This window comes from Ursus arctos, unplaced genomic scaffold (genome assembly GCF_023065955.2).
Source record: "Ursus arctos isolate Adak ecotype North America unplaced genomic scaffold, UrsArc2.0 scaffold_17, whole genome shotgun sequence".
Classification (NCBI taxonomy): domain Eukaryota; kingdom Metazoa; phylum Chordata; class Mammalia; order Carnivora; family Ursidae; genus Ursus; species Ursus arctos.
The window spans coordinates 55,440,429-55,465,554 of record NW_026622841.1 but is presented as its reverse complement, the minus strand read 5'-3'; the positions used below and the strand labels follow the sequence as shown (position 1 = coordinate 55,465,554).

The window sequence follows — 25,126 nt, the reverse complement described above, 5'->3', positions numbered from 1 at the left end:
ACACAAATGTGGCAACTCAACTGTCATTCATAAATACAAAATTTTATTTGCACTTCATTAGTGTAGAAAGACCACAATGCTTTTCATATCACAACACTCAAGACACGCCAAGTTATTCAAATACATAATTACTTATTTACCTTGACTAAACAAAACAGTGCAGTTTAATAAAAGATATACCAAAGATAGAGTTCACAAATTCATTATCAGACCAAAAAAAAAAAAAAAAAAAAAAAAAAAAAAGAACACAGTCTAGGCTTAATAGGAATAAGCTTCACCATAAAGGGGAGAAGTTTTATCATTACAAAGGTATAGAATGTTTAGGTAAATACATGTATGTTCTTTGATATAGTAAAATGTATCTCTTTAAAATTCCTTTAAACAGGATTTGTTTAGGACAGCAGCGTTGTTTTAAAATCTTCTATAGTTTCAAAAACACTTCTTTCTTTATTGAATCTTTGTAGTTCTTAAAAGCACAGGGTATGTCCATTAGGAAACCATGAGAGAGATTCTGCGGCCTCAGGACCAAGTCAAACCCCTATTCTCTAACTAGTAGTACTCTACCATGACATAACATTAATAAATACCCTTCAGAGACGGCTATGAACGGAGCTTTGCTTTGTGGCAGAAATACTCCCATATTTCAGAGATGCTACAGCTGGGGGAAATGTCTTGTAAATAAAGAAAAAGCACTTATGATAGCTTTATTTTTTTCCCAAAAAGTCTTTAGTTTTACAAATTTTCTTTAAAACAGTAAGCAAAGCACCACTTTCTTTCTTCTTATCAGAATATCTTCTGTCCTCATAATATAATTAACGAGGACAATTATATTATTTATTTCAAGAAACATTAAACCTTTCATTTCTCCCATTCTTCATATTAGAAGTACTATGTTTCCCAGTGTATGTACACTAGATGCTGGGATAATGAATGAAATATAGTAATTTGGAGGGAAATATGTAATTTATAACCAAAACTTACCCAGGATTGCATATTTGCATATTTACAAGGTAGTGTATAGCTCTGACTTGGATTACAAAGTGCGAAAGGAAATTGTCAAAATGATTGTAGTGCAGAATAGAACATTTTCCCCTTTCCAGGAATCATTTCCACTTTGTCTCCAAAGTAGCAAATCAACAGCATCGAACGTGTGGTCTTGGTGGAGGCAGTTCTGGTGGGATCTCAGGTTCTGGTTGTAACGAGAGGATGCTATTGGACAACTCATTCCTTAAAATATCCAGAGGCATCTTAAGGATAAAGAATAAAAGACAAATACATTTAACCATGCAATTGTATATTGAAGAGCTCTGCAGATTACACAATTATATGAGCAAAGTATTTTTACATTAAAATTTCCAATCATCAACGTTTAATTAGATGTTCAAATATTAAGCCAAACAATGAAAACCAGATTCAGGCTATTCTCTGTCACACACAAACACCGGCCAGTCTGCAACATACCCTATGGTAAAAGAAACCAGATGGATCTATCTCATAAACATGTATTTTCACAGAACCTAGTAATAATGGAAATTTAATGCATTAATACAGGGGAAACAAATGGTTCTGCATTCTCAGGGGTAATATCATCACTAAGGGAAGAAATAACTTCTCTTAGCAATTATATAAACAATAATTTTATTAGAAGCTTCTGAATTATGTTTGAATTAGCAGATTATATGTAGTAATAACATAAACTTAAGGAAAGTTCTTATTAAAAATATCTCTGAATTTAGGCCTACAGATGCTTGAAGAAACTGTTCAACTAAGCTGTCAGCAATTTTCCTGCAACTTAGTATCACAGAAAGGCCTGGGGAAGGGAACCAGGCCCCACTGGGGAGCACAGCACCGAGGGCGAGGCAGGGCCCAGGGACCTGCCCTCTCCACGAGGTCCCCACCACCTGTATCTTAATTCTTGTGGGAAAATGGGAAAAGAACAAAAGCAAATGTCAAATAAACACATTGTTATACCTGCTCCAGTCACTTCACTAAACCATCTTTAGGACTCAGCACATATACCGGACCCACCAACACCGGACACGGAGAGGCCCCGGGTGGACACAGCGGCCGCCACGGCTGGAGGCCTCCAGCCAAGGTGACCACCTCACCTGGTTCTTCACCTCTGAGTATGTGCCCTGCTTCCCTTCCTGAGCAAAACATTCTCCACTGAAACATCATAAAGGGAGCAATGGGTTTCACATGAGATATTTGCCTGATATCATTATTTTACCTTTTTCAGAATGTCATCAACAAGCTTCAGAAAGATCTCGTCCACGTTGAAGTTGTCCTTGGCACTTGCTTCGCAGAACCTCATCCCGGTTATCTGCTGTGCGAACTAAGAACACAGATTCATGTTTTCTGTGTGGGTGCCAGGCGGTGGAGCAGGTGGCCCGGGGGCCTGTGACTGGGGCAATCACAGAGCTTGGGCTCCTACTTGAAGGGAGGGGTGGGGGCCAGGTTTGCGAAGTCCGGTTTAGGCTCAAACACAGAGTTCGTGTGTGCAGCAAACCCCTACGTGGTAAGTAGGCATGTGGAGCAAACCCCGACATGGTGAGTAAGTAACAACACAAAACAAAATCCCTGAGGTGATGGGATGTTCAAGTCAAGTTCCCAAAACTGTAATGCATCTGACATTTACAACGTGAATATCACTGATTCTCCACAGAAGGTTACAATAGCCGGGAGCAAATCATGAAATCATGAAAGCAATTTTACAGCTTAACAAAACGTTTCTCTGTAGAAAATGTCAGGTTAGAGAATAATGCAGTATATATTGACGCTCCCCCCTCCATTTCGAAATGATTTTTAAAACTTCCTGCTCCTTTAAATCCAAACAAATGAGGATGTGACTGTATAATTATTTCATAATTAAAAAAAAATTTAAAAAGTCTACCAACGGCTGACTGCACAGCATGTGGACAGTGACGTCCCTTCTACTCCCCATTTCTCTCACCTTTTCACCTTGCTGCCTGGTGATTTCTCGGTCAGTTTCACAGTCCAACTTATTTCCAACTAAGAGAAGTTCTGCATCTTCTGAAGCATACTGTGGAATTTTAAAAGAAGCTGCATTTCAAAAGTGGGCACTGTCATATCCTGTCAGGAAACGTAAACCACTCTGCTGCTCTGCGATCCTCATGGGGTCATCCGCTCCCCACATCTCTGAGCACTGGCCCTGTCCCAGGCGGACTGACGCAGGTGGGGTCTGAGACAGTCCTCACGGGGGCTCAGGGCTTTCGAGAGCGATGCGGTCACAGGCATTATGAACCACAACATTTTGAGTCTTCGACCAATAATTTCTAAGAATCTATGCTAAGCAAATGATTTACAATACAGGCAAAGCCCTATACTTAAAATGGTCATCAACCGAAGAAAGTCCAAAAAAATAGATGGAGAACCAAGTAAGTTAAGGTACATAAAAATAATGCAGCCACTAAAAAAAAACCCCACACAACCCATGCTTTGGAAGAACACTCGTATAGACACAGGAAGGCAGGCATGATAGAACATTCAGTGAAGTAAGCACGCTCTACAACTACATGGACTGTGGATTGAATCTGGTTTTTCAAAATGGCAACAGTATACATTTTTAAATTTACTTTTGTACTTGATTTTCCAAATTTTCTATCATGACAAGATATCATTAATCTTATAATCAGGAAAAAAGCTACATTTCTAAGTTTTTAAAAAAATACAGCCACAGTAGGATCTCTCTTCAAAAAGACTAAACTCTCTTGAATAACCCATTTAATTTTGTGTATTCTAAACAACAACTTGAGACAGGCTGCAGTGAAAGGCACTGAATGGTGTGACTTGGCCAAGTGACTCAAGGGTCTCGGTCTCCTTCTCAGTGTGGCATGTGGGGGCAGAGCAGTTCAGGCCTGATGAGGCTGGCACGGAGCGAGCATGGGAAGTACTCGAGAAACGAGAGCACTTACTCACAAAAAGGTAAAAAGCAGAAGTATAAAAGAGGGGAGAGTGTTAGATCTCAAGACCTCAGCATATCCACAAACTGAGTACCTCACGGGGCCCTGAGACTTGAGGTCATGGCTTTTCGGTCTATAGGATTAAAATAGGTTCTCATAGGAAAATGCAACTCCTACCTTATCAATCATCTTCATCCATTTTGGCAAATCATCGAAAGTCTCCTTCTTAGTGATATCATATACTAGTATGATCCCCTTGGCACTTCTGTAATAAGCTGAGGTAATGCTGTTGAATCTCTCCTGACCTGCTGTGTCCCTATAAAACAGCAGCAACAGTCAGCTCCCAAACAATAACCAGAGGGAGAAACTCCACCTCCCAAAGCAAAGAGTGGAGGCCCCTCTCACCCCCTGCAGGCTGCTTCTAGTTCCGTTCATGCACACGCGTCAGTATTAGTGCGGGGCGAGGGGGCAGTGAGAGGTAGTTTTTCCGAGTTAGTTACGTTCAGACAAAAACAGTCCCAATTTCTCTCAAACCAAGATTTTGAAAATAACAATGTGTAAAATGATGGAAAGTGTAACACACTATACAAACTCTCTTTTTTTAAAAGTAATCTCTGTGCTCCATGTGGAGCTCGAACTCACAACTCCGAGATCAAGAGTCACATGTTCTATGGAGCCAGCCAGGAGCCCCCTACAAACTCGCTTTTAACCGACATCAATGGTTAGATCTGATTTTGTTGAGAAGAGGACCAAGAGTTGCTTGCTAAGGAAAATTACTATAAGATCAGTCTTGTTATTTTCTTAATCCTTCTAAAATAGAAAAGGGGTCAAACAGGGCAGGGAGAAGAGACCAAATAGGTTTTCAAATACGGTAAAGTTCATTACTGTCTGACTGCTACTTTAAAAACCAAAAGTTGTAATTATTCTCCAGGCTGAAGTTGATCATTTCAACATGAAGAATGATGTAAGCTTACTAATAGTGTAGAGCAGCTGGCTAAGACATTATTTTCTCCATCTAATAAGCCAAGAAACTGCTGAAAACCATCATGTGTTTATGAATGAGCTCAAGAGAACAGGGCTTCTGATCTGAAGACAAATTTCTCTAAAGATAATCTGTAATTTAGTTCTTCCCAAAGAACCCGAATTTACAGCATACTGCCAGGGGCCATGTGAGACAGGTGGGTGCTGCAGTAACATTGCCATGGGGCAATGCAGTGAAAATAGGGTTATTCACTGCAAGGCCATTCAAGGCCTCCCAAAATGATAGCATGTGGGTTTCTGAGAGGTGGAGAGAACGTGCCACTTTTCCCAAATGCATCTGATCCAAGACTACTTCCCTAGAGGTGCGCTTCGTGGGGCTGTATCCCTAAAATACCCTTCCCTTCAGCAACGGTGTTGTAATTTATGGCTTCACTCAGACTGGTCTTGCCACCAAATTAGTTCACGTTAGTGATGGCATTGTTATGCCAAATAAACAAAAAAGCTTGTAGGCAAATTCATTTTCACAGACTGGAAGGCCAAGAGGGCCGAGGCTGGTCTGTTTCTGTGCATCAGGGTCCAGCAGGGTGCCTGGCCCGTAGCAGGCTGTCAATAAGCATGTGCTGAACAAAAGTTTACATGCTTAAAACGTGGGAGTGGATGCCACTCCAACGAACTTTATTTTTTTATCTAGAAATGCCAAAAAACTGGAAAATTGAATAGGATAGATGGGGACTGAATTCTTCAAGATTCCTAAAAAACCTTAAGGACCACACTAACGGGCATGGCACCTTCAAGGTTAGTGAGAAAGAACAGAATCAGATACCATTCACACAAGGAATCAATGAATAAAATTATTTCTGGAATCCTACGCACACAGGGGTATAATACTTTTGGGGGGGCACTGAAGGAGAGGGAGACAGAGAATCTCAAGCAGGCTCCGTGTGCAGCGCAGAGCCCAACATGGGGCTCGATCTCACAACCCTGAGATCATGACCTGAGCCGAAATCAAGAGCCAGGCGCTTAACTGACTGAGCCACCCAGGCACCCCTGTAATTAACACTTTTGAACCAACAGTTAAATCTTTCAGAGCATGGTTTCCCAGTCTATCACAAGTTATGGCTTGATCAAATTAGGATCTGATCAACTATTTTTAATGTTTTAAAAAATATGCTGTGCTGTTGGGATACTGTTAAAAAACAATACCCCATTTCTTTAAAAAGTCAAAAAAACTACATCTTTTCTACTTTGAAATCTTTGGTTAGTACAATACTTTAACAATTTAATAGAATAAGCCTTTATTCAAAGCACTTTAATCTGGCTATTTAGTGTAACTCAACTGACATTAATTTCTGCACACAACGAATTAGAATCTAGACACTGGGTACTCAAAAACAGTGAAATTAGAGGTAATAGTTTTTTAAATTAATTAATTAAAAGATTTTTATTTATTTATCTGACACAGAGAGAGAGAGCAGAAGTAGGCAGAATGGTGGGCAGAAGGAGAGGGAGAAGCAGGCTCCCCACTGGGCAGGGAGCCTGATGCGGGACTGGAGCCCAAGGCAGCTGCTTAACCAACTGAGCCACGCAGGCACCCCTAATTTTAAATGCTTTTATTTTTTGTGGTAAGATGACCTGACAAGAAACCTACTCTCTTTTAACAGAATTTTGGGTGTAAAATATTGTTATGTATAGGCACAATGTTGTATGGATTTCTAGAATAAAAAAATAAATAATAAAAAAGCCAACGGTTGAAGAATAGGGAGAATAAAGGGCATTTCTCATAAGTTAAAAACACCTATTGCCTGAGTGGCACAGTCAGGAATCTTAGAAACACTAAGAAATCAGCTGTCCCTGTTGGCTTTCATTCAGACACAGAGAAGAGGACAGACTTCAAAATGCAAAATCTGAGGTGATCATTCTAACACAAATAAACGAGCCAGTAAGTTCAGTTTACAAAAACCCCAATGAAGAAACATTAATCAACTTGCCACTCCCATTTAAGGTCATTCCTTAAATTCCATCTTTTTGTGTCTGGCTCTGAATGCTTGAGGTAGAAAAGCATCTTCCTTTGAGAGACTATTCTCTATTTCCAAAATATGTGGGTTGTGCAAATTTGTTTTCTATTCCTCTGAAGCTCCTTTGCTTGACTTATTTCCCCCAACTAATTATCTGCTACCACAGGCGGTCAAAGAACAGGGAAATGAAATGCAGACACAGTTCCGTGAGTATTTCTTACAGATCTCCTATGCACCAGTACCATAAAAGTCCCACCCAAGTTCCTACTTCTCAAAAATCAGCTGCTAAGAAGACACCAACGCACTGATCATGCTTCTATCTTTCTGTGAAGATGCAGGATTCTAATATTTCCTCTCTTTATCTCCATAAACCCGAGTTTTCACTGTCGTGATGAAGAGCTGATTTCTCGAGATTTGCGGTGTACTAATGTCAGCTAAATTGTCATTTGCTGCAGCTGGAATATGAGGTGATTATTTCTCTCTCTGCTTTTTGGTGCAAATTGAAAAATTCCTGCAATTCTGTTTCCCCAGTTTCATAATAAGATTATGCTTTGAAAATTCAAAGATTCTTACTTGTATTTAATATATCCACTTAAAAGATATAATTATTAATTTGCAGGGCAGGAGCCAATTTCTGTATATGAAATGTCCCACTGTTCCAAGCAGAGAATGAAAAATGGGCCCGATGACGACGTAAGAATGCTGGCTAAAACCAAATCCCCCCACAGGGAAGACTGGCATGGTGGATGGGACGAAGGGGCCCTTATATGACGCATGCTAATTCCCTGTGCTTAATCTTCCGGACATCATCTGAATGTCAGTTCATGAAGCTGTATTCTAGCGGACACACTTTATTTTAGCTACACTTCCATAAAGGTCTTACACCCATACATGAAGAAACGCTTTTAAGTACAGAGATGAGAAAATGGTCCTTTCTTCTGATCACAGATAATCAAGGGACTGAAAAATGCGGCAGTGATATAAAATGTAGCATAAAAGTGGGCCAACGCCACCTGGAACTTCTGGTACCTTAAACTTGTAGGAACCTTCAGTTAATATTTCCTCAGACTGGCTCTATCCAGAAATCATCAAGAAAGAAGAAAATGCATTTCTTCTATTCAGATCTCTGTGAACACCAACTAGGAATGCCCGTGGACTAACATTCGAGAAAATCGGAGCACAGCTATTATTAGCAGAGCAAGGCTACTGGGGCTCTTTGAAGAGCCCTCTGCCACACTGGCTCTCCCTGGGCCCTCGACCGTGCCAGCGAAGTGGTGGCAGCATGCTCGCGACAAAGCAGACGTGCCAGCAACGGCACGAGCGCGGCTGGCGTGAGCCGTGCGTACTTCAGGAGTGAGCCTCGACTCCAAGACCTCCTTTCTATCTCCGCAACGGCAATGAAGGCCGTGCTTACTCTTCCACACAAGACACTTCAACGGCGACAACCTGAGGGTGCTGATTACCAAGTGGCGGGCATTCGTGGGTGTGTTACTGTCTGTGGAAACCCCTCGGGGGAAACTGCAGATCTCCTCCTCACTGAATCAGCGGGGTGCTCCTGGTGGCACACGTGTCATCGACCTTTCAACAGTCCCTAAACGTCCTTCCTCCGCTGCAGTCTCGGGCGGCGTCAAGGAGGAGCACAGGGGTTACGGGGAGGCGCTCACAGCCGAGCGTCCCGCGCACCCGCTGGAACTGCACTCACAGTGAGGCCCCGGCACACAGAGTCCAAGGCGCCGGCCGGAGGTTCCGGAAGCCTCCAGCGTCACCGGCACAGCCAGCCTCCGCGCGGCGAGGACGTGCTTTTCACGGGTCAGATGACACTGCCCGAGGTGAACGCTGACGGCTGCACACGGCCATTCAGGTCTGTCCGCTTCGCCGGGCTAGGAGGTCACCACCTAGACACCGCTGTCGCCCACTAAGCAAGCGCCCCAGACGGCCTGACACCAGCTCTGTCACCCTCCGTTCAGTCGGCCCCTCAAAAAGGCGCTCACCCCCGGGCGCTGGGTGGAGAACCACCCCGGGGATCCCGTCACAGACGGCCCGCACCTCAGACAGCTTCCGGTCGGAAGCAACGGCTCACGCCACACACTCTGCCGTCCCTCCCAGAGTGCAAAACACGGGCAGCAACGACTGTCCCAACAAGGGCTAATAAAACAATACCCTTTTTTGGGCATTAAGTGTTTAGGCAACACTGTTCACGTTTCATCATCAACCGAAAGCCCCAGCGCCCAGCCCCCACCCGGCCCCCACGTGGGTTAGCGGCGCGGCCACACGCAGACATTACCTCAGACGCGTCCGGCAGGCGGCAGGGCCGGCTCGCTGCGGCCGCGCCCACACGGGGCCCGGCGGAGAATGAAGGCATGGCACTAACATTCAAGCACTAGGTGACCGATGATGCCACAGAGGAGGCAGCGAGTAACGCGGATGAAAGCACACACACACATGGCGGACAGACACTGAGCTGAGGTGGACCTGCAGAGGAGTTAGTAGGCTGAGTACACGGCAGCTGCGCTGCTCCCCACACGAGGGCGTTCTCCGCGCCCCGGGGCCGAGCCACGCACCGCCAGATGGGCTCCGCACCCCGCCTGCGGGCCGCTGGGAGCCGCGGAAAGCTCCTCGGGACGATGTGAGCAGGGCTTCCCTTCAGAGCGGCTCTGGATTCCTTCCCGGCTGGCACGGCTGGGGCTCACGGAACGCGGCCCGAGGCACGCGGCCGGCGGGAGCATGCGCGGCCCGCAGCGGTGCTCACCCTGCGCCGCCCGGGGGGGCGGCCCCGAACCCTCTAGGGTGATCTGCCTCGGAACTGCGCAGATCTGGTCGGCAACGTGCTGCACTTTCTTTGCGTTACTATCAAACAAAATCACTCTAAAAACGTGAACACCAGCATCTGAGCAATCATCTTAGTGATGACAATTTGGCTATTATGTCAAATGATTGGAAAAGAGGCATCAAGGCTCCAAATTAGGCCTTTAAGGTAACGCTCTTCTTTCACCGCTCCCCATGTGCAAGTGAAGGATGAAATAAGTAGACTTTTCTAAATGTTCTCACTGTTCATTTTATTTAAAGATGAGCAAAGGAGAGGAAAAGTAGGAGAGGCAAGCCAGCTTGGACAGTTAATTTTATTAGACAGGCGTGCAGACTGTGAACACACATGGAAGTTACTGGGGGCAGATCCCCCACTTACCAGATCTGTAATCTGATTTTCTTTCCTCTTAGCTCTACAGTTTTGATTTTAAAGTCAACACCTGCAAATAAAACAAATGAAAGTGAAGAAAAAAATAAAGATGCAATTTGCCATAAAAAATAATCCTACTTGTACATTTTGTATCATCAGAAAAAAAAACCTGATGTCACTAATCCCAAAAGGAAGAAGTCCACCAATGCCTGAGACGCAGTCTGCACTTCACAGAACTGTACGAAGTCAACCCATGTGATGTTTTACCCCGAACTACCTACATAGCATTTGCTAAATGTAATATGATTTATTACTTCCACAAGTTTAACATAAAAGCCATTTTAAAAATCGCATTTGGTAATTACATTAACAATTGAATGGCTTTAAAAGAATGATATATTGGGGAAAATTCTTATAGGAAATTCTGGAAACAATCTTGATTTCAAACAGCCTTAGTCTGAATTTAGAAATTATTTGTATTAAGTTCTGTAGCATTCACAAAAAGTTTAGTTAATATATAAACATGATTTCTTTTTTTCTTTTAAGATTTTATTTATTTGGCAGAGAGAGAGAGACAGCAAGAGAGAGAACACAAGCAGGGGGAGTGGGAGAGGGAGAAGCAGGCTCCCTGCTGAGCGGGGCTGGATCCCAGGACCCTGGGATCATGACCTGAGCCAAAGGCAGATGCTTAATGACTGAGCCACCCAGGCACCCCTATATAAACATGACTTCTTTATCACATTGTCAATAGCATGCAACAGGAATTTTTTTTTTAAAAAACTTACTTATACAGGCTAACATACCCAATTTTAGTTTTTATTCATTTTAATACTGAGCAAACCATCGTATATCAGTCACTGCCCTTTTCTAAATAAGCCCTTCAAGCTTCAGATAATTTTTTAAACCAAATTTTCATTTGTGTATGTTACCTTATACGGGTCTCAGTTATAGAAAACGTGTAGATTTCAAAACAATGTTTTTTATAACATTTTCGCAACCAAGAAGAACAAACCAAAGGGATGCTGACTGAATTTGATTTAGAAACACTCCCTTCGGGAACCATTTCCTGCCTGCTTCTTAGGATCCGGGGTTGCCCTACGTCTGCCAGTGAGTGCTCTGCGGCTGCACCATGGGTGCAGACCCCCTCCCAGGCTCTCCATCTCAGGGATCTGATGCAGCACTGCAAAGTCAGATGATGTTCTTGAGGTGAAGCGAAAGGCATGTGACCGACTTTTATAATTAGTAACACGCTGCAGACACCAATGCAATACAGAAAGACATGTTTACAACCCCGGGGCGGGGGGGACCAGCTCTTGGTCTGTACAATAAAGAGAAGTTGCAGGAACATAAACTGTCCCAAGAGAACAAAGCTAGAGAATACTCCAAGTTTTAATTCTTGATCTCTTACACCAGTCATAATTTCAAATGCCGCGAAGCGAAAGCTGCTTAATTCCATTTCACTTTCAGTTCTGGAACCGATTTGCTCTTCAAACTCAAATGACACTCTAAACCAGCCCTGAAACAGGAAGCATGTTTGCAGACTACCAATATCCTCAGAGTTCCTGAATGACTCAACCATAGGGAAGAACACAACTTAAAGTGCTATTTTCTACAAGGCACACAGAACAGCCTGGAGATCCTTGTTATGTTCTGATCTTAAACAGCCACAGCTCAAAGATGAAACACCCGTCCTCCTGATACTAGGCTACAGTTAGGGCCTCACCATGTTGCTCTGTGATGGCAAACTACAAATCAAATTCATATTTTTGTCATGACCACTATTCTATTTTATTTTGTTTCCAGTTACTTTGAGGTTTTGTTTTTGTTTTGTTTTGTTTAAGTTTTGGCTAAGGGGGCTGTAACTTTTGTAAAACTTGTCACAACGGCTGCTACTTTATTAAAAGAACTGGCAGATGATACCTCTTTTGTGAGCTCTGCTTCAGGTCAACTAAAAGAATCCCTTGAAACAGCCAGTGCCAGTAATTTTTGTTTTGATTAGGCTGTTTTCTCTCAAGAATGACTCTGAGCCTGAATATGCCAGACCCTCTTTTTTCAACCTACTTGAACAACTTATGCAACTTTTACAAACAGTTCTTTATAACCACAAGGTCTAATGAATAAAAGTAAAAGCTAAGGGTGTTAGTGTTCAAAATCAGCAAGTAAGTGGTAACGTTAATAGGAAAACAAGACAAAGATGAAGCGACAGTGTAAAGGTATAGAATCTGAAGAGCCAAGATGAAGACTGTCCAGTTTCAGTGAGGATTAATGACAACTTCACCAACAACAGAAAAATAGCCAGTGGCTAAATCTAAAACCCTATAAAAGAAAAGAGCCCATTAAAATAGCCCACTCTCTTGAATGCAATATCCTTTACCACATTTCACCACCACTCAGTAGCTTGTAACAACTGGAAACTTACTCCAACTTATGGCTTGGAGACGCATGCTTGTATCAAAGCATACAAAAGTAAATGTTTCTAAAATCCTTCTTACATGAAGTAAAAAATCTCTCAATGTTGTCTATTTTAAGAATTTGCATGTCATAAAAGTTATACTGATCCTTCATAGAAGGTAACAAGTCCTCAATAGCCTCAAATATTCAGTGGATTCATTTTAGGAAAAGTCAGCACAGAGCTGGCCCTGAGAAGGAGCTGCTGGGACCAATGTTTATGAACGGGTAAGGGGCAAAAAGAGTGGCGTTTCCATCTCCGGCCCTTGTTGAAAACCCAGGGGAAGCAGTCAGCCCTACCATCAGTTGATGGAGATAGTCCCTGCCCTCAAAGGGCTTAGTCATACTGACCTAAATCAACAGCCCATGCAGTTGGCAAAGAAGTGCCTTTCTCTCTTCTTAGAGAACCTCCTTGTCTGTCCAGAAACCTTTTACATCCCAGGTGATTCCCCAGCTGAACCCTTCTGCCTGCCCCCCAGTCCTATCTGTGCACTCTGTTCTTGGACCTGAACTCTCTCCTATCCTTTCTCACATCATTCCTTCTTTGTTGTGTGGTGCCTCCCTGAGGACACAGACATCTCTGACTCCCCGCAGCCTAGTACACTGCCTGGCACACAACAGCAACTCGATAAAGCCAATCAATGAAAGCCACCTCCTCTTCTCCATCAAGTGCTGGACATGAAAGGAGAAATGCAGACTCTTGCTGGAAAAATTAAGGAAATTCGGGACTGATTAGTAAAAACAAAACAAGACAACGAAACTCATACAAAACACCTTAGTCGAAAGGAAAGGCAGATGTTCTGAGTGTCTGGTGCCCAGCATACGTACAGTCACCCTAGAAACAGAGTATTTCATTTCCCCTACAATTCCAATTGTTGATGGTAAACCCTTAAAGGATAGGGCAGTCCTAATAACGCTCATACCCTCTCCGTCGGTGCACTCATCCCAGGGGATTATTATGGTAATAGTCGATTCAGTCACTTATTTGGGAAGTGGTCCACTAAGTGAATTATTCTGGCAACAGGAGCTTACCTTTCTTTAAGCTTACTAATGCTACGAAAGTCTTTCTAAAAATATTTTAATCAGAAAGGACACAATTCACAGAGCTATATAATTCCTGTCCAATGGGCACAGATGGTTCTATGTGAGTACCATGTCTTCTTGATCTTACTTTTCTTTAGTAACAATGATAGTAGACATGTCAAACCCTCTGTGCTGACATGCGATCCTGTAGCAGCCCAGTGAAGTGGTCATTATTATTCTCATTTTACAGAGGGAGACACCAGTGTGGAGAGAGGGCAAGGTAATTTGCTTTAAGGTCATCTCACATGCTGGCTGAGTGGCAGAATCTAGATTCAAATTTATAATACTGCCCGCAATGAAAACTTGTTATAATAAAAGTCATATGCATGGAAAAGAAGGCAAGGTGTGAAATGTTCTGTAAATGACCCAGAACCACCCTAATTGAGCTGTTAAAGAAGGAAGCTTAACTTTGCACTTGGCCTTCTTTGTATTTGTCTTTCATAAATCTTAGCAATAGCATAAAGAACTGGCATACTTAGTGCTGATAAGACTTCTAAGTTCCCCTGAAGGCAAAACATTTCTAGAACATTACCAATAGCTCTTTCTGCTGGGCCATAAGAAGCTACAAAAATGAAAATGGCAAAAATAAACAGAAGCTTCTTTCTTCACATTCCTTTCCAGCAAAAAGCTAAACAAATAAAAGCAAAAATAACACCATGATCCACACCTACGATGACAGCTGAATGGACTTCTCCCCTTTTACTTCTTTGCCCATCTCCCCCTTTCCCCCAAGATGTGATTTTATTTTACTTAACACTTTTAGGAGGTTGAAAGATTTCACAGACTTTGAAATTAAATTTATCTCAATTCAAACAGCGGTTGTGCTGTTACTGCCACTTTAAAATAACTATCTTAAGTTTATACAGTGGCTTTTCTTCCAAGGATGTAGATTTTATATAGTGTCATCCAATTTTGGACATGATATTTCTACTAAGGGAGAGGATTTCCGGTGTTTTCACAGAGTTGAGAGTGAGAAAATAAATTAAGAAAGGACTCAAAGTCACATAGAGAGAGGTAAATTTAACATCGGAAACCAAAGCCACCCAAACGTGGGGCCAGTCTTCTGCCCAAATGCCACCTACCAGAGCAGAGTACAATGTAAGTCCCCACCGGAAGGCACCACGTCCAGAAAAGGATTCAATGCGATAGAAACCAAGTGCTATGACTGTAAAATATTCAGCACTAGATACTATTATTAAAATAGTAAAATGATGGTATGACATTAGAAAGGCTCATCAGGCCGGAGGACAGGAAGTCTCTATCCTATCAGTAAGACCTGCCTCTTTCATTCCATGCCCGACACGCCTCTGCTCCAGCAAATAAAGACCAGCCGGTGTCTTCCCGTCCCTGACACACACAGCACAGAGGGAGCCTTGCCCTTGGCTGGACAAACTCAGGGGTACCACGAACTGCATGAGGCAGGGAGGATCTGAGGTGATGGACTTCAAAGGAGAGGCAGGGAGGGAAGCGAGCGTGTGTGCCCCACAGAGCCCGTCAGAACAGGCAGGCGGCTACGTTTTCATGAAGTATATACACTCAGGAAAGAATTTCACAGGAAGGGGCTTGTTCCCTTCCTAATAAAAATATTAAGAACTCTTTTATGCTCTTTACTATGCTTCAGTCCTATTCTAAGGGCTTTATGTCCATTAATTCACTGCAGTGTATCCTCTTAACAATTTTATGAAGTAGGTATTATTACCCACATTCTACAGATGAGAACACTGATGTCAGAGGGGCTAGTAGCTGCCCAGAGTCACCAAGCAGGTACGTATTAGGGCACAGAGTTGAACCTGGTGGATGGCTCCAGGCTACCCTCCTCCCACCTCACTGTGCAGCCTCTTCTGATGATAAGAAAAGGCAGGGACAGCTGGAAGGTATAAACATATCTTTAGATATATTAGTTTGGCACTGCTAGGGAAATATTTTTTAAAAAGTTAAGAGTGAGGCTCGCTGGCTCCTTGGACAGATAGTTCCTGCGCCAGCAAGCCTTCCTCTGCTCGCCGGTTACAGACAGACCCCTCTCCGAAAAGGCAGAGTTAACTTGCCTTTGGTCATAAGAAGAAGAGAATATTGAGGGAGGGGAGAAAAATCTGGGGAAAAAACCCAAAACCACAGGTGGTCAACAGTGGATCAGTAATATTTTCTTCATATGCAAAAAACATCAACTTCACTATTACTCAGATTGGGTCCATAAAAATGCAGAGACTGTCAAATGTATTTTGCACTTTACCCTGGTCATCTGTTTACTTTTTTTTTTTAATCTGTTTATTTATTTTAGAGAGACAGCATGCGTAAGGGGCAGGCAGGGGCAGAGGGAGAGGGAGAGAACCTTAAGCAGGCTCCATACAAAGCACGGAGCCCCACGTGGGGCTCGATCCCATGACCCTGAGATCATGACCCGAGCCGAAACTACCAGTGGGATGTTCAACTGAGTGAGCCACCGGGCACCCCTACATTTTGATTTTCATATTCACCTATAATTTTCAGTATGTATCTCCAAAGGATAAAGACTCGTTTTTGGAGTGTTTCAGAGTTTGCATCTATGGTATAAATTAGGAGAAGGGAACATAACTGACGTTTATAATTGCCTCTTTAGGCCAGGTACCCAAGATATTCCATCCCACTCCTGTACCATGAGATAAGAAAAGCACGTTAAGTCCTACTTACTTCTTTCCATGAATGAGGAAACTGAAATTAAGCTGCTCACTTAAAGACGCACTGACAGCTCGTGGCAGGGGGAGGGATCCTGCATCCACCTCTCAAATTCACTCCTTCCACCTATCGCACCATTGGGGTAAGGGACGGAGGCGCATCTCTAGAAGGAGTAGTGGCCAAGGAGAAGGTGGAGTGCATTTCTTTAGAAGTGAAAATTAAAAGCGAAAGACTGTAGGTGACTTGCAGGCCTGAGGAGAATTCTGGTGCAGCAGGCCTGGGGAGGGAGAGAAAGCACGGGAATAGCAAAGCTTTTCGCAGAGGCCTGTCCCTTTACCTGGGTCCCGGCTCAGGCTCAGGGGCTGCTGAATCCTAAATGAAGGTGGGAAAACTAGAAGAATTTGATTCATCAGCTACTTCCACCAGAAGCCTGCCCGAGGTGGAGCTGCAGGCTATTGTTTGGTTTTGTAAACTAAGAAGGCATTACATAAGCACCAGAAACCAAACAGTGGGGGCTGTCAGATTTGGGGGGGGGGGGTTTCGATGGGATATAGTGTTCTGTTAAGCTGGCGTTGTGTTTTCTGGTTTTAAAGGATAAGGAGTTTTCTGAAAAACATAATCACATTCAAGCAAGGGCACTGTTCTAGATCTGTAGTTTTGGTTTTCCAAATGTCAAAGATGTCCAATCAAAGGACAAAAGGAGAATAATCGATTTCCTCCTCTGTTCAAGTCCAGCAACACAGCATTATACCTCTTTTCTAACATTTCATTGTGGCTATCCCCTGACTCCCTCCCTTGCCTTTCCTTAAAGGACAAGCCAGGTAAGGAGGCACTAGCTTTGTGCCCTACAAAATGGCTAGCAGGACGGCGTCTTACATAAATACAAACAGCCTCTTGGCTAATACCTGCGAACTGACTATACTATACAAAGCTTCATTTTCTTTACACATTCTAACAAATGCTTAATTAGCACAATGTATCTGGCACTCAAGGCCGGAGAATAATCTGGACTTAGCAGTTCTCAAAGGAGCCTCTCTGCCTTCTGAAGCCAGTTCTAAGATCTGCTAGCAGATTGCTCCTGGCAGATTCCATGGGGCTGGAGGGAGAGAGGCAATCTCTAAGAATCTGGATCTCTATCACGCATAATGAAACCTTTCTTCTTCCATGCAGCACAGGGAGAGAAAGGCTGAATGCACTTAAGCCAGGTCTTTAAATAGATTTTTATTCAACTTAAACAACCAGACGGCAATTAAATTTCCATACTTTCTTTGAAAGCTAACTATTCCAGAAGAAGGGACGCACTCCACACAAGCCTATCTGTTCGCACCAAGTTCGTTAAATAAATCAAGCTAATGACAATGCATAGCATCTGCTGGTATAAAAACAAAATGTTAACCATCCGCATCTGTTCCTTTCACACTCACATCTCCCTGAGTCATCGTGTTACATCATGTTGGCAGGGGAGTGAGACAGCACTGAAAAGGCTCGGTACTGGGCTCTTGGGGTGGGAATTCTGGACTACGCTCCCTAATTCTCTTTTAAGTGAAAACACTTAGGCAGATCAGCCATGGCGTGGAAGATGCATATGAGCAAACACAAGCAAAATAAAATACACAATTTAGAATTCTGATCCAGTATTAGATGCTCATTCTGGGTTTTCCGGCAAAAATGTCTGACTCTTTCCAGAACCAAGCAGAAGCAGTCAGCTGCCCCTGACAGTGGTTCCACTGCTTCCAGGTAAAGCTGACCAGACCCTTGTGGGCAGCATTTCATCCAGCATGTCCCCTAACACTCAAAGCCAGACCCACAGAAAGCCATTTCTGCAGGGGATTAGCATTCACCTGTTTCCTGCTACAATGCAGTCCCCTACCTGTAACACTAAGCTTCCTGCCCATGGAGCAGGGATCCTCAGTGCACCTTTGCCTTAACTCTGGACTCTGAGTGAAGGACCATCACCTACGACCAGTTACTCTCAGGGGCCAGCTTGTGCAGTCTAATGCACTGATGCATAATGAGGAAAATGGAGAGCGGTAAGGTCCTCAGAACTAAATTCAGAGAACTTTCTAATTCTGATAGTATGCCTCTCCTAATTTTTTTATTTTGTCCACTTCACTTTTTCCTTCTTTCTTTTTTTGAAAAGTTGGTGATAGCAGATTTTCAAAAATGTCTTTAGTTCACAAAATAAAACAACTAGCAAGCCCAGGTTGACTTCCACCACCCTGGGAGAAATCTTACTGCCCAGGAAAATCAGAATTCTGATCTAGACTGCCTTACTCCTACTTTTCCTCTATTCATACATATAAAATTTTGGAAAATTTTAATAAATATGCAAAAGGCTGAAGATGTTTGAATGACTGAATATTTAGGTAAGAAATCCAATTCTTAGAGCATATTTTAAAATCCCGAAGGCAAGTGACAAGTGATGATAGCGGCATCGTTAAAGAAGGTCAATTTTGGGGATACCATTGATAACGACCTCACTATCTTCACAGGCCTGTAGGGGGACCAGATTCCATTAAGTCTTGAAGGACTCTGTGGCGTTTGATTCTGAGTCACAGAATTTTCACAAAGTCACTTTAAATCTCAGAGTAAGCTAAGGAACAAACAGAAAGAACTCATGTGCAGCCCTGGCCCTGACCAGCTGTGCCACAATGGGTAAGTTGTTTCTCTCTCTGAACCTTTGCTTCCTCATCTGTAAAATGGGAATAAAATCCAGAATTGCTGAGGATCAGTATCCCTTTTGCTGGCCCGTAGTAAGCGCTCAATAAATAGTAGCTACTGCGAGTAGAACGTTACATTTTGTATGCACAGACAACTAAAGTACTTATTCAAAGTCACAAGCTAGTTAGTTACAGAGCCTTAAATCAAAAGCCCAGGTTCCTCATTCTTACTCCAGTGTTTTTTCTAGAATGCAATGCTGCCAGTGCAGGGGTGAAAGTGGTTGCTACCTGCTAAGACCATTTTAATTCAAACAAAGTTAACAGCTAGCGTCCAACAGTTACACAGAAATAAAACAAAGGCTGAGAAATATAAAAGTTTATTGGTTTGTCTTCTTATATATCAGGTAAACTTCTACAACAGAACTAATTTGTTTCCATTTCTTAAACTTCAAAAAACTGCTCCTGTACTTTTTTTTTTTAAGTTTATTTAAGTAATCTGTACACCCAACATGGGGCTCAAACTTATGACCCCGAGAGCAAGAGTCACACACTTCCAACTGAGCCAGCCAGGCGTGCCTGCCCTGTACTTTTTTAAGGACCTGTCAAATTATGCTAGTTATATCAGGCTAATTCAATTCTGTGGATACAAAATTCCATTGAAAATAATACTCCACCTAGACAGTTTCCATTAAATAGGTCAATTAGTAAATAGTCTTTAAAATTTTTTTACTTAAAATTTTTTAAATAGTCTTTTTAACTTTTCATATCTTGGTGAATTCTGTGTGTGTTTTAAACCAAATCAACTTCTGATCTGATAAACAATACAAAAAAATCAACATTTTGCTCATTTATAATTTTACAAAATAAGTTCTTTATCTCAAATCCCTTGGGATTTCCACTACAATGTTTCATAGAAAGTTCAAGTGAATCTGCTTCTCTGTAAAAAGGCACTTACTGGAGCCACTCTTCTCACCTCTGACTTAGATGAGGTGGTCACTTTAGTGACCCACCTCTGTTGGCACATGTTCAGAGACTCTTCCCTGCCATGCTGTGGGGCCCAGGGTCTTTTCCAGACTCTGTTGACATGAGCAGCCACATCTACAAGCCCACTGTGGAAGAGAACGTCCATGTGGATCCAACTGTACTCAGAAGGACACTCAGCCATGAGCTAACTGCTCAGCCAGTAGGCACCCAGGTGAGGCGACCACAATTCTGCACCACACCCAACACTACATTTAAACAGCATTTTTCTCAAGGAACTTGCGAATGAATTTATCTTTACGGCATTCCAATTAGGAGGCAGCCTCCCAGATAAGCCCTCTTCCTACTGCCCGAATTAGAGGGGCTTACACTGTGTTCTCAAATATTCCGCACACATCTCCACCACTGCTCTTACCAACACGGGTCATCCTGTGCCCCAGAGGCTCTGAGCCCCTTCTGCACAGAGACCATGTCCTGTTTACCACCGCATCTCCAGTGGACAGCATAGCACCTCACACCCAGCAGGTGCTCAGTAAATGATCCGACGGCTAAATGGAAAAAGCAGCTCAGAGGCAGAGGTCGAAGGGGGGCTAGTTAGCATTCTTGAAGTGTCTTCATACTCTGGATTAGACCAGAGGTTGTCAACTTTCTCTGGACTTCCCACAATTAATAAACACTGAGCCAAGTCCTATAGGCTATGTTTGGAAGAGACAAAAATGAGCAAGACAAAAACCCCGCCACACAAGGAGCCCCACAGTGGTAGCAGCGTGGGAGATACGTGAAGTGTATATATTTATGTTTGCCAAGAGGACAGAGAACCAAACTGCTTGGTCTCCTTGCCTCCTGTTTCTTCATCATTCCCAAATAAATATCCTATGTAATCCTGCCAAATTAGTTTCACTGTCTCCATGCCAATGCTATATTCAGAGGCCTTTCCAGCTCCAGTTGCTATGGGATAAGGTCTATGCTCCTTAGCATGGCAGTCAAGGTCTTGAAGCCTTATTCCCAAAGTCTCCTAATGAGTCTGTCCCAGAATGTGCCTGTGAGATTGTGATTTATACTAAGAAATACATATTTGGCCTTTGTCCCCATTCCAAGTCACAGAGCTCCTAGAGCCCTTAGAATTTTCCAGGGAGCAAATTTGAAAGGTGTCTTTTGGTATGTTAATGAGGAGACTGCTGGAATGCCCCCATGTCACCAAAAGATGGGGGCTGGTCAACAGAAGAACCAACTAAGTAATTAGAGGGTCTGAATTTTTGTCCCCCGTCCCAAAGAGGGCAAAGGGGCTGGAGACTGAGCCCAATCACAAATGGCTAATGATTTAACCATGCCTATGTAAGGAAACCTCCATAAAACACAAAAGGACAGGTTCAGAGCTTGGGGGCTGGTGAACGCGTGGTATTTTGGGAGAGTAGTCATATTCAGAGACCATGGAAACACTGGGCCCCTTCCTGAATTACATCCTTTTATAATTAATTGGTAATCCAGTAAAGAGACGGTTTCTCTGAGTTCTGTAAGCTGCTCTAGCAAATTAATCAAACCTAAGGAGATGCCTGTGGGAACCTCGGATGCACAGCTGGTCAGTCAGAAGTACGAATGAAAACCCACACCTGCAATTGGCTCTGAAGGAGGGGAGGTCTGCACGACTGACCTCTTAGCTCCTGCCCAGAAAACCCTTCTTCACCTCTGCTCTTTCCCACGCTAAAGCAAGCACATCTTTGCCCATCTCCTATCCCGCCGCCCTCTACCCACCCAACCTCTCATTTATCCACCTATCAGTGCCTGGGCTGATTTCTCTTTATCACACAGTACAACCATATTTTCCATTTTTATGTATTTTGAAGTGCGCAGCCATAAAACACTGACACTTCTAAATTGCTTTCACCTCTTTACATCAGGTACTAAAATAACAACGTAAACTTCATTTGATCATTCAGTAACTCCCTAGCTTCTATATGATCCAAGATTGGATATTTAAAACAGGTAAAGTTATGCTACTCAATTTTAATATCATGGTCCCAAGGGCATCATTTTAAAAACAAAGGGTACACAGAGGACAAGTATTTCTCAAATAGTCTATTCCAAAAAAGGACCAAGGGAAACACTTCTCAAAGGCGAAACAAAAAAGACAGTATGAAATTTCGGGGCTTAATTTTCCAAGTAGTCATTGAAAATATAGTATTGTTCTGTTACATTTAAAAACCATCCTTCCCCAAATTGTACGGCTTTGGCTACCACTAGTTACAATTCTAAATATGCGTACAGGTACGTGGGCAGATACTTTTAATTCTGTATTTCAAATTTAAATACCACTCAATGTTTCTTGGACCTCCTTGGGGAAATCCTTTACTGTCTATCACTGAAGGTGACTGCCCTTTACTCTGAAGAATTACCTCATCTAGGTGGTTCCCCCAGCTTTGACAGCTTTAATGGGTTTTCCATAGGAAAAAAACTACTACACACACCGACCCGACATACCTCGATTCCAAGTCCCATAAATTGGACTTCATTAAAAAAACTTCCCCTCTGCAGTTTCAATTTTAGATCCTGAGGACAAAATACCTTCTGACCTGGAGAGTCACTGTATTTACTTCACTGCTGTACTTCACCCACCCAGGTGATTTTGGAAGACTCCTCCCCATTTCAGCAAGTCCCAGGGTTATTTGAGGTCACGGACAAGTACAGCTGAAGTCCCTCTGACCCGTATTGACAGTTACGAGAAATTTAGTGTAGTTTTAGTCTTAATATTCTCCATAGATCCTCCGCAGGGAATTTCAAACTTCATTATTTCAGCGCATCAGAAAAGTGAGTTCAAAATTAGCAGATAAGCCCTGGTTCTCACAAGGCGAGGCTAAGCACCGGAATTCGCTATAGATGACCCACTTTGGCCATTTGGCTTCCACTCCACTCCACTGCCCGCCTGCTTCCCACCTCGCATCACGTTTTTTCTTGGGTGAGTAATGGAAGGGCCAGGAGTTTCCGTGGAGAGATTCTCACAGTGTCCCTGAATGCTGAACGGGACCAATGCATCACCGTGGTCTCATGACCGGCCCTTGGAGGGTGCGAGAGGGGACGCTGGTTCAATAACCAGCTCAGATCAGGGACGTGGGAGGGGCGGGAGGGGTTTGTGCCGGGGGAGGATGGACTGCCGGGAGGCCCCAAGGCCAAGTCTGCGTTGAGACTACTCGAAAATCTCGGTCTGGCTTTAGGAATAGGATCGAAGGACTTCCACTGGGGCCGCCCCTCCCCCTAAATTTCACCGACAGGCCCATCCACCAAACGCAAGGCCACCCAGCTGGAGAGGGAAAGGCTCACAGACGCAAAGAGAAACGAGGCCGGTAGGGCGCTGGGCACCGCGGGAGGGCAGCGCCGGCGGCGGAGGGGCCCAGCCGGGGTCCGGCCCAGCCCCGGGGCCCTTACCCACGGTGGACTTGCAGGCCTCGCAGAAGGTATCGTCGGTGAAGCGCTCCATCAGGCTGGTCTTGCCCACGCCGCGGGAGCCGATGATGATGACCTGCAGCTTGAAGTCGGCCGGCCTGGGGGGCTGCTTCCTCCGGCGCGCCTGGCCGCCCGACAGCGCCGGGGAGCCCGCGCCCAGGCCGCCGCCGCCCCCGGCCCGCCTCTGCAGCGCGGCGCCCGGATCCATGCACGCATACGGCTCCCGCTCGGCCCACCGCCCGCCGCCGCCCGCTCCCGGGCCCCGCGCCCCGGGCCCCGGCGCCCCCTCGGCCTCCGCCGCGCGCCGGGGGTCGGCCCCGGGCTCGGCGTCCGCCCGCTCGAGCGGCCCCGGCGGCCCGTGGGCTCCGCGCTGCAGCTGCGCCTCCGGCCGGCTCCCCGCACCCGCGCCCACGCCGCCGCCGCCGCCGCCGCCGCCGCCGGGAGAGGAGGAAGGGAAGCAGCTACTCCGCAGCAGCGGCAGCAGCATCCCGGACGAGGAGGGGCAGGAAGCGCAGGCGCGGGGCGGGCGGGGCGGGCGGGGCGGGGCCGTGGGACCCGCGAGGGGCGGGCGGCGGGGTACTCGCGCGTCCCCTGCCGGCCGGAGGACCGCGCGCCTAGCGCTTCTTGTCTGCTACAGCCCGCTTCTCTTTGCCTACACCGCGTCCTTGCTCTCCCGTACCCCTGCTGCTCCGTTTCCGTTGCCCTCTCTTCCCCATCTTTTCTTTCTGTCTGCTCTGGTAACTTCTCCTTCTTCGTCCTCCGCCCTTTTCCTTTTTCACTCCTCCTTTCCCTTCTTTCACTAAGCACAGTCCCCAAACACCACTGCAGTTTATTAGCCATCTCTCCCCCCAAACCTGTTACATTCTCAAGATAGCATTCCCCAAATCCCTGTTGCAAACTCAAAATGTTGCTGGAACGCTCGCAAGTCCCCGAGCCAGGCCTTCTCCGTCACACCCTGCCAACTGGGGTCTCCTGTTCAGACCCAATCACGCCAAGGCCCGACCCTCTCCCCGTGGGAGGTAGATTTCTTCGTCTTTCCTTGTCACGTCTGTCTTTCATAGGAAGAAAATGTCATGTCTTTTCCATAGGAAGCACACGAAATTAGTTATTTTTAGCCCTGATTGCTGCCTCGTTCATAGTTCAGCAGTTTTTCTTCCGGTTCACTTTTAATATAAATAAATGGCATGCTCCTTTGGGGGAGCGAGTTAAACCTCAAACAGTAGTAAGAAACTCCAAGGTTGACACTCCAAAAAGTTTAGGAATTATGGACTCGGGCGGGGTGTTTTGCCACTTGTAGTTGAAAGGATTTAAGGATACAGAAAATCACTGCTGTGATTCCTTGCCAGGGATTTGTTTAGCAAATTCCTCAGCGTGAATTTGAGCACCTCAGAACACAGGGTTCTAAATATGATAGGAGCTGGCACACTGGCTGAGAATGATCACGTAACCCACCGAATTTCAGCTTTATTTAGAACTGGATTTGGTAATGCATAGTACATGTGGATGTTACCCTACAAACCTGATTTGTAAAAACTTGTATTGCCCACAAATTAATTGAAAGTTTACATCTGTAGGAGAGTCCTTAGCTTTCCAAAAGCAATCACAATAGTTTTTCTTTATTCGCTAGTTCTTACGATATTTAAAATATGATTGGATCTCTATAATTTTAAACACGGCTCCATCATTTACAATCAAGGAACCACTCTCAACTGTGGATTTCTCTCCTCTGCTGTAGGAAGGAGAGTAGTGACCCCTCTTGCCATTTAGCAA

General features: G+C 44.4%; 1 protein-coding gene across 1 annotated transcript; it reads right to left on the bottom strand.

Annotated features, from left to right (window-relative positions):
• Positions 1-21: 21 nt before the first annotated feature.
• On the bottom strand, positions 22-23,867 carry RAB12 (RAB12, member RAS oncogene family). Its single transcript, XM_026495999.4, has 6 exons — positions 23,339-23,867; positions 10,104-10,164; positions 4,101-4,239; positions 2,954-3,043; positions 2,231-2,335; positions 22-1,247 (listed from the first exon to the last, which is right to left on the bottom strand). The coding sequence occupies exons 1-6, from the start codon at positions 23,841-23,843 to the stop codon at positions 1,134-1,136; spliced, it is 1,014 nt and encodes a 337-aa protein (XP_026351784.2). The 5' UTR covers positions 23,844-23,867; the 3' UTR covers positions 22-1,133.
• Positions 23,868-25,126: the final 1,259 nt, after the last annotated feature.

Coding starts and splice junctions, on each gene's coding strand:
- RAB12 (XM_026495999.4), bottom strand. CDS start 23,843: ATGCTGCTGCCGCTGCTGCGGAGTAGCTGCTTCCCTTCCTCCTCTCCC. Junction 4,240..10,103: donor AAAATCAGATTACAGATCTG/GTAAGTGGGGGA, acceptor GCTGTTTTATAG/GGACACAGCAGGTCAGGAGA. Junction 1,248..2,230: donor TTGATGACATTCTGAAAAAG/GTAAAATAATGA, acceptor TTTATCCTTAAG/ATGCCTCTGGATATTTTAAG.